Source organism: Arachis duranensis, chromosome 10, assembly GCF_000817695.3.
Source record: "Arachis duranensis cultivar V14167 chromosome 10, aradu.V14167.gnm2.J7QH, whole genome shotgun sequence".
Taxonomy (NCBI): domain Eukaryota; kingdom Viridiplantae; phylum Streptophyta; class Magnoliopsida; order Fabales; family Fabaceae; genus Arachis; species Arachis duranensis.
The window spans coordinates 91,145,797-91,160,757 of NC_029781.3; the positions used below are offsets into that span (position 1 = coordinate 91,145,797).

At 36.8% G+C, this 14,961-nt stretch overlaps 1 protein-coding gene across 1 annotated transcript; it reads left to right on the forward strand.

Annotated features, from left to right (window-relative positions):
• Positions 1–5,295: 5,295 nt before the first annotated feature.
• On the forward strand, positions 5,296–6,825 carry LOC107470823 (uncharacterized). Its single transcript, XM_016090249.1, has 3 exons — positions 5,296–5,454; positions 5,820–6,017; positions 6,100–6,825. The coding sequence occupies exons 1-3, from the start codon at positions 5,296–5,298 to the stop codon at positions 6,823–6,825; spliced, it is 1,083 nt and encodes a 360-aa protein (XP_015945735.1).
• The last annotated feature ends 8,136 nt before the right edge of the window (positions 6,826–14,961 follow it).

Here is a 14,961-nt window from a genome sequence, read left to right on the forward strand (position 1 = left end):
TGGGGGTGGGGATGATCGTCAAGTCGTCTTCCTCGACCTGTTGAGCAGAGGACGAGTGCCCGGTACCGGTCGCCTCCCCATGAATGGGAGAAACGTGCGCCCCGTCAGAAGGCTTATCTGACATGTTGACATCATGGGGGTGAGGGTGCCGTCTGATCCTCCTTGTTCCCGGGAGGGGCTTCCGGATGCTCGTCAACCTTCTCCCCATCACTCTCCTCCAAAAAAGTTTTGTACAAGCTCTCAAGGCCTGTCACCTCGGCAGACATTCCCACTGCAACAAATAAATAAACAAGTTAGTCGTTTAACCGGCGTGACCAACCAAAGCAACGACAATGCAAGAAACACAAGACAAAGCTACTCACAAATATAATTCTGGGTGACCTCCCGGTTACCCATAAGAAGGTGGGGGTTCACGTGGTTTTTCCCAAAAATGGCCAACAACACGTCGGCAATTTTTTTATCCACGACAGACATCCCCTTGTAGGTCACCTTAATAAAAGCATTAGACCCCGCCGTGAAACTCCAATACGTCGGGATGAGAGTCCTCGAACAAGCCAAAGATCTTCTGACCTTGGGCAGATCGGAAGGACATGAACCCGTTCATCGCCTTCCGCTCCTTGGAAGGATTCGTCAGGTTAAAAAAATAAAGAAAAACGTCGACTGACACCGGCGGCTCCAGATACTCACACACCATCTCGAAACAGAAGATCGAAGCCCAACTGTTCGGATGCAGCTGCGACGGCGCCACGGAGATCCGACTGAGGAGTGCCATTTGAAAAGCAGAGAAGGGGATACAGACCCCAACTTGGGTGAACATGACTTTGTAAAATCAAATCCAGTCGGCAACCCAAGGGGAGTGGAAATTGATTTCGTACAACCGTTCGTAGGGGGCAGGAACAAAAATGTCGTAGTTGGCCTCCTCGTCAGTACCTCCGCACAGGTACTCGGCCTGACGAAACTCGGTAAGCTCCTCCTCACCCATCTAGTTCGGGGAGTGCCTCAAGTCGGAAGCCACCCAAGCGTATGGGTCGTAACCCGGTGGAGGTGGAAGCTCGTGAGACGACGCGAGGCATACCTACTGTGGGGGTACCACTCGGTTAGTCTATGAGGTCGGGAGCTCGGAAAAACCTTAGAAATTACATTTAGCCTATCCAGTAACTAAAATTAAGCAGAGATAAAGCAAAATCCAAGCAAAAGCCTAAAAGCTAATACCCTGGAATGGTAACCCCCCTAACGCACCTACTCAACACTAAGGTCATTTATCATACAAAACAAAGAAGCAGCATGCAAGCAAAAGAACCAATGATGAAGAAAAAAAAGACCTTGAAGCAGAAAGAGAAGGGATTGATATTTACCTGGAATAGTTGCGAACACCTGAAAGAGGAAGAAACGCACAAGGATGCAGAAATGATGCTCTGGGATACTTGGGAGAGAAGAAGATGAAGATATAAGAAGCAAGAATGGGAAAGGAAAAAGAAACGCAAACGGTTTAAAACTGCCACTTAAGAGGCGCGAAAATACTGGGGGGAAAATGGTCTTTGCGCGCGGAATTTTTTAACCCATTATGAGTATTTAATACTCAGCGCGAGGAACGAGGTGACGAATGATCACCCTAGCAATAAACAGACGCGCACAAGAGGCACGTTCCCCCCACGGATGGCCGACCTTGCGACAATGCGCGAAAGAAGAAACAACACGCCACCAACAGCCCTCACGACTATTGCTGGCGCATGGGGGGCACTGTTGCGGCCTGGCCCAAACAGATTGCGGGCCGACCCGACCCGTATACCACCTAACCCGAACGGTCAGGTGCGAGCTGCTTAACCACCGACCCGAACACGCGTCCTTGGATGCTCATTACGACAGCTATATAAGAAAGCTTCGAGGAAGGTGGGTCTTCTCTTGTGGGACCCACTTCTGACACAGTATATATGGGGAGGGTTCTACCCCTCTCCCAAGGTACGACAGCTACCACTTTATCCCTTTTTCGCCTGTACACTAAATTGACAAGAGTGTCGAAGTGTCTTTGCAGGTGACACCCCCCTTCACATCCAGAGCTCGAAACGTCGGCTACTCCAACTTCACCCTCGCAACCTGGTCCTAGGCCACACCCCACCTATCAACTCAAAGATCCTCCCGAATCGTCCGGTACCCAAACTACCGAACAGTAATTATTTGGAATTCAAATATATTATTATTATTATTATTATTATTATTATTATTATTAACAGAGCGAGACATGTAAGTAAAAAAGATTCTCATTTTGTTTGCCACCATAATCTTAACATTATGCAGCAGGTGCATGACCTTCGATATGCATGTGATCAATGCTTTCCAAAATTGCAGTCGAAAAGAGAGTAAATGATCAAATTAATTTTTAAAAAGATCACGTAATTTTTAAATTAATTTTTAAATAACTTTTTAATTAAATTTATCTTTAAAAAATTTTAAATTAATCACATTAATCTTTTTATTAATTTTTTACTAACGCCATTAACAAAAATTAACGTGACATGTTAATATTCATGTCACCATATGAAATGACGTCATTTTATATCTTTGACAACCCATTACTTACTCCCACTTTAACTACACACACTTCTCTTCACTCTCAGTAAGAAAAAAAACCCCTCCCACCGGATCCGTCAGATCTGTCGTGCCTTCCACCATAGCGTCGTTCACATTCCTATGCTTTTTTCCTTACCGTCATTGTCCTTCACGGCACTATTGGCACTGGCAAGTTCAAAACCCCTCAACAAGGCTTCAATAATCTTAGCCACTACTTCAACTCACACGGCTGCGTCTTCAAAAAATAACAATACTCAGAAGAAATCATCACCATCACTACGTCACCTTCGATATCTCCACGATCCTCGTTGATGAGCCATCCAGCAACGACGAAGTAATCCGCAAACACACCATACACATTAGGCCTAAAATCACCAATTGGGACCAACGGTGCAAAAAGTGGCTCCAATAATACTCTATAATTTTCTAAATTTTATCACTCAGAACAAGCTCCGTATAACAGGATATTTGGGTGAAAAAATGTACTCTAAGAATAGTTACTACTTACATGACTATTTGGGGAGTTATTGTGGATCGTTACGAAGAGATGATTGAGAATTATCACCCATTCACCTTGGTGTTGGTGATCATAGGTGGTCACTTTTAATATATTTTGTTGGATGCAAGTTTTGTGGATTACTTGCGATAAGTTTGGGGATTATTCTGTTGAGAGGTGTTTGAGGCAGATGAACCGTGTATACAATTTTAATAATAATCATATTCTGTATATATATAGTAGAGTGGATATTCATACATGAAATAAGTGATGATACTGTTAGTTATAGAATTGGCAGAAAAATCAAGGTGACTATCTTTAAATTTGTGAGGAACGAATTTGATTAAAAATTTATTCGAAAACTAATTTAAAGATCGTGTGATCTTTTAAAAATTAATTTGACTATTTATTCGTTGAAGAGGCTATAAAATAATAAAAAATTATATGTAGACCTCTTGCATACAGAACTTTAAACAAAGTAAATTATGAAATAAAAACAAATTTCTTCACACCGTCACTCCTGCAATTTTACATTGATATGTAATAATAAATATTTTATTTATTTATTTACTTAAAAATTTATTCACAAAAATAATATAATATGTTAGAGATAGAATTATTTTTATATTTATTTATATAAGTAATTTTATGATGTAATATTAAAATAGTTTAATTATTTTATTATTTTTGTAATTTTATTAAATTTGTAATTAAATTTCTATAATTTTTTTATTTAATTAGATTTCTATACTATTTTTAATTTTATATTTAGATATATTTTTCACATTAAAAAAACTTAATTACAAAATTAAAAATAAATTCAAGACTCAATTATATTAAAAAGATAAAAAATATAGAAATCTAGTTACAAATTTAGTAAAATTTTATAGACTAACAAAATTATTAAACCTATTAAAATTTATCTAATACAATATTATGTTACTTATCTATAAAATTTTCACATCTAGATAATTATTTCTAAACATAATGAATGTATATTACAAATTTTATATTTTTAAAAAACATAATATCTAAATAATTATAAATATAAAATATTTTTATCCTTAAATTATTTTCTAAGATTGAATCATTTAAAATTTTTAAATTTTAATCAAAATTTATACAAATTTAAAGACCTGTTAAAATCAGATAGAATTCCTGTTTTGCACATAACTTGGGGTCGAGGAAAGTAATAAGAGTAATTCACATAAATAAACTAATATTGATCCAATATTATGTGGATCACCCAAAATGAAAAACGTGATGTGAATCACCCTAATTATATCTCTATGCAAAATCGAAATAGATAAACTAGATTTACGTCTTTACAAAAATCGAAACAGGAGTGTTCGGTTTATACTTTTTTCCATGCTTTCTTAGTAAATCTAATGAGGTTGTTTCGATTTATACATGCATGCATGGTATTCTACTAAATCTAAATACACTGTTTCGATTTAGGCTTGCACGTGAGCCCATAGTAATTCGAAACAACCTGTTTAGATTTACACCATGATATTGTCCTTATATAATTCAAATTAGACTGATTAGATTTACTGTGAAGCAAACCTATATAAATATGATATGAACGTCAATTCTGTATGAGAGTAAAACACAATGGCTAGTAAGGATAGTTTTCTAGTACTAGTGCACTATAGGGGGTCGATTAAGAAAAAACATGTTCTGGAATTAAGTTTACTGATAAGGATCCCCTTAGTATTTTTTTGAAAGCTTCAACGATTTTCACTGAGTTCATGAATTCTATAATCCAAAAACTGGGTTTGCAAGGTGTAAAACGGGTTGAGAAATTATTCTATAGAATTCCGATTTCAGTTTTGCAGGATGACGTGAAGTACGATTCGTTCGTCACAAGGAGTCACGAAGATTTGAAAGTTTTATTCAATTGTCGTCGGTAATTTTTTGAGGTGAGGACCCCTGAGCCATTGGCCAAGCTTGTAGATGTGGTCTCCAGCTCAGGCGGTTCGAACCAGAATCCCCAAGCTCCAGCGACGGTAGCCTGTTCTAGTTCGAGGCCTAGTGGTGCCTCCTCATCCATGCCTGTGATTGCGCCTGAGGCAATGTTGGTTGCCCTCCCGTCCTTCCCAGCTGGTCTAAACCGCAGTGGTGACAGAGAAGTAGGTATTACTGATATGACACCAGTTTCATTACAAGGTTGAGCACCGGATGGTATAGACGATGTACTGTGGGATGATGATAAGGATGTGGATCCGAACATGATTGCCGATGATAGTGGTGATGACGAAGCAAGAAGTAATCCAGTTGGGGGTGGTGGAGTGTCTAGTTCAGGTACTCAGCAGTATCCCTTGCACTTTTTAAATTTGGACTTGGATGCCAAGGGACAACAGGGGTTCCTGGAAAACTTGTTGGATATGGTGCCAGAGACACACGAGATGCCAGAGGAATAGTGAAGTTTTAGGTTGGTCACCAGTTTCAGGATAAAGAGGAGGCCGTATTAAGTATGAAGACTTATAGCATCCGACGCGGAGTTCAGTACAAAATGGTGGAGTCTGATTATCGCTAGTACGATGGGAAGTGTAAGGAATTTGGCAATGGGTGCGCATGGTTGATTCAGATCAGTCTCCTCCAGCGCAGAGGTATTTGGGCTGTGTAGCAGTACAATGGACCTCATACTTGTCTAGCAACGTCAATATAAAGTGATCACAAGAGTCTTGATTATCATGTGATCTCGGCTTTCATACTGCCAATGGTTAGAGTTGATGTTTTCGTGTTTATCAAGGTACTTCTGAATGCAACAAAGGCACATTTTGGTTTTAGACCGACTTACAAGAGGGTGTGGTTGGCTAAGCAGAAGGCCGTGCCACGGATTTACGGAGATTGGAATGAGTCATACAACGAGTTGCCACGATGGTTACTAGGTGTCCAGATGACGATGTCGGGTAGCAGTGCTAAGGACAAGTCTTGTGCGAGTGGTTGGGCAAGTGGATTAGTCGCATGCCTACTTCCACCGACTTTTTTGGACATTCCCACCATGTATTGAGGCCTTCCGACATTGCAAGCCGTTGGTCAGTATTGACAGGACCCACTTGTACGGAAAATACGGGGGAACATTGCTCGTTGCGATTGCTCAGGATGAAAATTCCAACATCTTGCCTGTTGCATTTGCACTTGTGGAGCGTGACAATGTTGAATCGTGGTCATTTTTTCTATCCCACCTCCGCCAGAACATAACTCTGCAGCCGGGTATTCTAGTGATATCGGATCGGCACAACGGTATCAAGGCTGCACTGGAGGCTCCCGACGAAGGTTGGGTACCACTTACTACCTACCGTGCATTCTGTATTCGACATGTGACTGCCAATTTTACCCTGACCTTTAACGGCAAGGATGCACGAAGGCTTCTGGTGAACGCGACTTATACCAAGACTGAGGTTGAATTTGACTACTGGTTTAATATTTTCTGTTTCGAAGATCCTGCCATGTGTGATTGGGCTAATAGAATTGACTATGCGCTGTGGACTCAACATCGGGATGAGGGGACGAGATTCAGACATATGACAAAAAATATCTCTGAGTGTGTGAATTCGATACTAAAGGGAGTGAGGAACCTTCTAGTTTGTTCTCTGGTGATGTCTACGTACAGGAGGTTGGCTGAGATATTTGTTTGCAATGGAAGAGGGGCAGAGGCCCAGTTAGGAACCGGACAACAGTTTAATCAGCATCTGATGAAGGTGATAAAGGCAAATTTGAAGGTGTTTCGGTTTTTTCACGATGACTTTGTATGACAAGGATAATTCATAGTTCACTGTCGCTGAGACCACACCGACTGGGTTGTTCTCACTTGGTAGTTACAGAGTGTCACTCAAGGCATAACTTCATTATCTATGCTCTCATGGCTTAGCTTGTTGTGCGTTTTCACGTTTGACTTGGTAGCCCTATGTGCATGAGGTATATCACCTTGGCTTGATGTTCAATGTGTATCGGATGGGAATTTTCCCTCCGATCCTAAAGGGTTTTTACCCACCGTACGATGGACCCACAGTCATACCCGACCCCTCCAACTGTATCTCACCGTAAACTTGTCGATGCAGTTTGCAGGAGGCAATACACCCAGCAGATCCTGGAACCACACCAAGCTGGTGACTGCTCTCGATGTATCGATCAAACTCTGTCAGGCATCCACTGACGTACTGTCCATCGATCGGGAGCCCTAACTAGTACGCCACGTCCTGCAGTGTAATCGTGCACTCCTTGAACGGTAGTCGGTATATGAAACATGTGCGTCTCCAGACACCATCTTTCCATGAATGCACTTACCAACGGCTCGTCCAACTTAAACCAAGTCTCGTTCAACCTCGTAAGATAGTATAAACTGGCCATCTGCAAATACAGAACGATCCTCTCATCCAAGCACATACCCTGCTATCGTCTCATGCTACCGATACATCGGTGAGGCTGTATAAACAACATAATAAATTGTCTCTTACGACCACATCAAAATATATTTACATAACAATATCAACTAATGCATCTCTCAATCTAAATAATACCATAAACACAACCAAATAATGTAACAAGTATAAACACAAAATAAATTTATCTATTCATCAAACTGGGCCTAATAAAAATAAGTTTAATAATTATAAAACATTTTTACCAACAACCCAATTCACAACATCGATTCCATTGACTAGCCTTACTCTAACTAAGTTTTACTATATATTATCTTCATTACTCATGTTCTTCTACTTATTTGTAATGACTGTCCAAATTAGAACTTGCTTGGTCAAACCTCTATAGATTATTAAGCCACTAATCTAACCACTCTATCTAGTTTAACAATTGTAATAATGACCATCATTAAAAGAGACAAAATAACATTATCGTAAAATATTTAATACTATTTTTGAAAAAAATGTATACACTAACCTCTTAATCGATAGCACCAGCAATATGGGCAACTCTGTCCAAACAATAAAGACGGTCCGGATTATCCCCCATCACGTATTTTTCAAACGTTGGAGTATCTGGGCTGAGGATTTGGTGGGGCACGTTTTGGAATGTGGTTTGAATGAGTCCAATTCAAACTCTATTTATAGGGATCCTCCTAGTAAATCTAATTAAGCTCATTCAAATTACAATGAGCACAAAACCTTGGGTAATTCGAGATAAGGAGAGCCGAATTATTATGGGCTTTCCAGCGTGCATAAATCAAAACAGTTTGTTTTGAATTACTATGGGGAATCGAAAGCTAAATCGAAACTGTGTGTTTAGATTTAGTAGGATACCATGCATGCATGTATAATCGAAACAGTCTCATTAGATTTACTAGGAAAGCATGGAAAAATGTATAAATTGAACACCCCTATTTCGATTTATGTAGAGACGTAAATCTAGTCTATTTGTTTCGATTTGCATAGAGATGTAATTGGGGTGATTCACATTAAGTTTTTTGTTTTTGGTGATCTACATAATATGGATCAATATTGATTTATTTATGTGAAATACCCAAATAATAATGTTGGTTCATATTTTCTTTTTCATAAAACATAAATATTGTAAATCAGTCTAATTATCAATAATTAAAATATATTTCTGTCTAAGAACTAAGACGACCAATTTTTTATTAATGTATATGCATGGCTTACTTGACATTGAGGCCTAGCCCAAATAACTTTTTTTTTATAAATCATTGGACTAAAATAAAATTAATTCATAGTTAATTAATTAATGATAGAATAGAACGAGAGGATTTACTAGTGAAGACAACTGCTTAATGCAAGATCCAGCATAAATACATGGTTTATATAGGGAAAGGAAAATGCCTTAATAATGGTATATTATACCACATTGTTTATAGTGATAGGACACTGAAACAGAGACACTAAGACAAAAAAATCATTTTTGACAGATGAGATGTGGATAAAGACATTGTGTCTAGTAGGGGTGTTCAAAACCGATTCAGACCGAACTAAACCGATCCAGACCGAACTAAACCGACCAACCAAACCGAAAAAACCAAAACTAAACAAAACCAAAAAAACATGTTTTGTTATTTTTATTGCGGTTCGGTTTGGTTTTTGATTCTGAGAATGAAAATTCCAACCGAATCGAATTGAACTTGTAGGGTTAAAAACCCTAAAGAAGCAAACCCCCTCCTAAAATGAACATAACCTAGCCTACCCCAGTAACCCCCAAGCCCCACCCCCAAACGAAGTACGAAACCTAGCCGCTCTCTCCTTAGGTCTTACAGGCTCGCTCTTTCCACCTTCAAGCGCCGGCGAGGAACCGTTCCTCCCACCATCTCGCAGCGCCACCAACCTTCCTCCCAGCGCCGCCCTTCCATTGCTCCCAAGACCTCTTCGCAGATAGAGCAGCTCAACACACAGCCAGCCACAGCCAGCGCCCAGCCCCCATCAGCCCAGCATCACCCTCGCAAGTCGCACCCAGCACGGCAGCACCACCCACTCACCCAGCGGACATAGAGCATTATTTCAAGTCAGATATGGAGCCCGAACCACAGAGTCAAGTATGTAACTTGACTGAAATTGCTATTTTGTTTGTTGTTCATTACTTCATTTTCAATTTCTTCAACTACTTCTGGTTTGTTTTGTTCTGTTGAATTACTAAAGTTGCTTCTGTTGTGTTTTGGTTTGCTGTTCTGTTGAATTACTAAATTACTTTTAAAAAGGGATTTAGTATGATTTATCAAGTGTTGGAGATTCTGGATCTTGATAAAGTTAGATTGAAATCAGTATAGTAAGCTAAATTTGAATAATGAGAAAATGGAAGAAGATTTGAAGTATGACAATACCTCCGTCATTGTATCTAATAATTTAGTATATGTCATGAGAAACAGGATATTGTTGAATTACTTTAATGTTGGTATTGTTGCTGGTTGTTTAATGATTTTGTAAATTACTTGTTAATTGATTTTGTTGTTTAATGTATTTGTTTATGCAGTTTGATGTCAATTCAAGTGAGAATATGGGTGACATCGGATTGCCGTCAGTTTCTTTTTCGAATGAATCAACAAGCATTAGATCTCCGACTGCATTGTCTGCTGTGCCAGCTCCTCGTAGAAACACAAGGAAGCTTGCTAGTAGAGGTCGAGGAAAAAGGCGGGCTATTGAAGAAGCTACTGTTGATGACACCACTGAAACTGAGACCGGTGAAGGTAAGAGAAAGCCTTGTAGACCTAGGTCTTGGACATGGGATCTCTTTACTAAAGATGAAACTAGTAATCCACAGTATCCTAGAGCTAAATGCAATTGGTGTGAGGCTAGTTATGCTTGTGATACACATAAAAATGACACCAGTAATAAAAAAAATTACTTGTTGTCGCAATGCAAAAAATTTTTGAAGGAGGCATTAAATCCTACCTAAAAGATTCTTTGTTTTCAAGATGTGATAAAAGATGATAGGAAAGGGATAGGTAATTAACTTTCTTCTGTGTTATTTGATGTTGATCTTTGTAGGCAAGCGCTTGCTAGAATGATTATTGTGGATGAATTACCTTTTCGCATGTTGAGGGGGAGGGTTTTGTTACTATACGAGTTGTTTGCAACCCAAGTTTCCAAATTCTGGAAGCCTCACAGTTACTAGGGATTGTTGGAAGCTTTATTTGACTGAAAAAATTAAATTGAAGTCCGTTTTTAATCAATCAAATTAAAATATTTGACAATTGATTGTTGGTCATCTGTGCAAAATTTGAACTATGATTAAGGAAGCTAGGATTCTAGAAAAAGGCATTGTGCATTTAGATGTTCCTACCAGGTGAAATTCTACCTTTTTAATACTTGAAAGTGCTTTGAAATTTCAAAAGGCATTTAAACGATTGGGAGAGAGAGATTCTGAATATGCTATGATGGCTGGTGGGATCCCTAAGTCTGAGGATTGGGAGAATGCAAGGAATTTAGTACTAGAGGAAGGGTGTTGAATAATTATAGGAGTTCTTTAACTCCGATGACAGTTGAAGCATTAATTTGTACACAAAATTGGCTCTGAAATTCTCCAAAACTTGTTCTTGAGGAACTCATCGAGGAATTGGAGAAGTTGAAATTAGGTATGGTTAAACTTCGATTTTTAATTTTTTTTATTTTATTCTAGTTTATATATATATATTATGTAACTACTTTTTTATTTCAGGTTGGTTTGTGTTAAGAAATTTAGCTGTTTTGTTGGAGAAGACATCATAATTTGGCTATCTTTTAATGAAAATTTATTTTTATTTTCAGTTGTGTTGACTATTAAACTTTTAAATTTCTTTAATTGTCATATTTGAATTTCTTTTGTCGTTAAATTTCATTGGATCAAGACTTTGTTAGCTATTGTATATTTGTGTTCGTCGATTTCAATGTATAGACTTTGTGAAATAGTATGGTAGTTTTTTTAATTGATTGAAAAAATTAAACAAATCGAACCAAACCAAATCGGATCAGATGATCTTTCTCTCAAAAATCGAACTAAGTCGCACCGCAAACATCCTTAGTGTCTAGAGATACTGAATTAGTGTATTTTGTATCCATCCTGACAGAAATGATACATAGACACTAACAAGAGACATGACTTATTTTTTATTTTTTTTGTTATTCTTATTAATTTTTTATAATTATATTTTTTATTATTATATTTTTCTTTTCAAATTTTTTAAACAAAAAAATGAAAATAAATTAAATTTTTATAATTTATTTTAATTTATCACTAAACAAAATATAAAAATATAAAATTTTATATTTCTATTTTTTATGTCTTATTTTCAATGTTTTATCTTATTCTATTTTCAAAAATAAATACAACCTTACGTAATATTATATGTGATGAAGACATGTTATCTGATGTGCTGATTATTAAACATTATCTTTTAACTTAGTCGAATATTAATTTACTAATTAAAGTAATAACAACTAGCAAATATTATAATCAATGAGTAATAGCTCAAATGACATAATTTTTTCATGCTTCGAATCTCCTATCTTTGTAAAAAAAAAAAACTAGCAAATGTTATTTATTAAAAGTTGAAAAGAAAGAGAAATGGACACGTACATGACATGTATGTATCATGTATGCATGTCGGTCTCTTGGTGGCCTAAATCATATTATTATTTAATCAACTTATAATTAAGGTGGGAAAAGTTTATCACTTTATCAAAAGTTACGTACGCATAAAATTGTAGAGAAAATGCAAATGCAAAGTGATCATGAATTGCTGTGAGGGGGATGAAGTTAATTATTCAATCGTATTAACTACTAATTAAAATGAGTCATTAAAATTAATTATTATAAATATATATTAAAAATAAATTAAATTATATAAATATTTATATATAGACGAAAGAGAATTTTTCATTATTTATAAAGAGATTAAAAACATATATACTAATTATTAGTGCGTATGTATTATGTTTGTTAGAATAGTTTATGTGATATTGTTAAAAATAGAAGAGCAAACTCAAGAAAGTATTCTATGTTATTGAGTGTATTGATTAATGATATAATATATGATGATATATATATTGAGGTACTAAAAAAATTAAAATAATAAAAGCGTATTATCTTATAATAAATTTATAGATATACTAATTGAGTTTTAAATTTAGTTTATGGTAATTAGTGATCAAATAAATTTAAGTAAAATATGAAAAATCATCAATAAATACTACAAAATATTAAATTCTTCTTATAGAAGTTGTGGGAGTGATGCCCCAAACATCAGAATAGATAAGATAAAAAAAAAACAAGAAATAGATGAATTATTATGAAAAAATAAAACTAATTGTTTTGTAGTTTGACAAGAAATGAAATTAAATTAAAAGACTCATTATTAACTTGACCTAAAACGTCCCTTAAGGAGCTGTGGGCAAGACAGCGATACCACAAGTGTAGATGGAAAAGAAATAGTACAAAGATTTGACGTAGAAAGAACATGAAGATTCTCAAGTTCAAACAATCTTCCAACCTTACATTCAGTTCCAATGATCGTCTCTCCAACGATCCTTTACACGACAATCAGAAGTAAAAAAATTGATATCAAAACTAAGATCAACAAGTTGACCAACAAAGATAAAATTAAAGTTTAATTTAGGAATAAATATTGGAAAGATTAAGATTTGACTATGAAATGAAACCCTTATGTGTCGCATCTAAGAAGGAGTCGTTCGTAGTGTTGACAGAAGATGTAGTTGTAGTGGTAGATAAAGACGAAAAAATATGACACAAAGGAGATATGTGATTAAAGTTATCAGAATCAAATACCATTTATAATTACCTGGAGGAGTGAAAAGAGTAGTAGGTGTTTTACCAGAAAAGGAAAGAAGTTGTTTAAGAAGAAACTTAATGTCGGATGGAGAGACAAAAGGTAGGTTGAGAGAAACAGAGTTGGTAAATTCGTTAGCAGCATCAGCAATAGAAGCAAGTACATTTTTGAAGAAGTTGGGATGAGAATGATACTTGTTCTAATCTAGACATTGTGGGTGAGCTGGATAGGTTGTAATCAAGTGTCCCAAGAGCTTGCATTAATAGCTGAACAATTTTGGATAATTGGAGCTAATGTGATCTTTTTTCTTGTATTTTCGACATTTAATAGAGGGACAGTTTGGGAGTAGGTGACTAGAACGGTTATAGTTTCGACAAAATTTACTCTTTCTGTCTATGGCTACAAAAGCAATTTCACTCTTAGAGCGAGTCAACCCTATACGCGTTTCTTCATACATAAGACGAGAAATGGCATCTTCAAGACTAGGCAAGGGATTCTGATGAAGAAGAGAAGCTCTAACCGGCTCATAGTCATCAATAAGTACCATGAGAGACTGTATGAGACGTGTTCGGTTGCGATAAATCTCATATGCCTTAGCATCAATAGTATCTTTAAGAATAGGCTCACAAGAAGTCAATTGATCTCAAGTAATTTTCATCTGAGCAGAAAATCAAAAACCGCTTGCCCACATTCTTGTTTAAAGCTATGAAGCTCCTTTAGCAGTTGCTATTGATGGAAGAGATCAGAAATGATGTAACGTTTTGCCAAATGATCCCATACATCTTTAGTAGTTTTGAAATACCCAAACTATAGATGAATGTCTAGAGTAGAAATGTTGCAAAACCAAGTGATAATATGGTATTTTTACTATCCCAATCTTTTAATTTCTCTAGAAAAATCATTATTAACATCCTCCTTGGATTTTGAAGTCTTATCTTTTGATTTTTCAGTCACAGTTGTCTTAATATTACAAACAACATCACTAGTCACATAACACCACAATTTATGTCTTTTAAAAAATTCTCTCATAGTCTCAACCCAATAAACATAGTTGGAGCCGTAAAAAATATTAGGAATAAGTTGAAAAACATCTAATTTTTTCGTAATAGCAGATACAAAGACGAAAAGAGAAAAGAAACTGTAAGATTGGAGCAAAAATTGAGGAAACGGAAGACAAAATCAGAAAGAGCTCACCAAAGATATCTTAGCATGGGTCTCACTGCCTGTCACATCAGCAGCCACATTAGCAAACACGTCAGCAGATAGAGGATATATGGCAACGTCTGAACGGCAGAAAAAGACACGTCAGCGGAGTTGGCATGCGGGTCAAATAAATGGGTTGGGTCAGGGGGTAGACACGGGTTGGACGCAGATCGATGGGAGGCGCGGGTCGTCGACACGTATAGAGCTTCTAAACTATTGATCGGGCAGCTACTTGAACGATGCTGGATGCGTCTGGAGAGAAGAAAAAAATTGGAAGCATATGGGGACTTGCAGCGGCGTGTGGTAGCATGTCAGGAGGTTTTCACTGATGGAATTGAGTTCTTTAGACTCGTAACGATGAGACAAAGACAATGTTATGGTCCGTGACAAAGTACAACGTCGTAAAAGTGATCGAAAAACAAGTACAAAACACTGCGAGAATAGAACAAACGGCTATGAACTA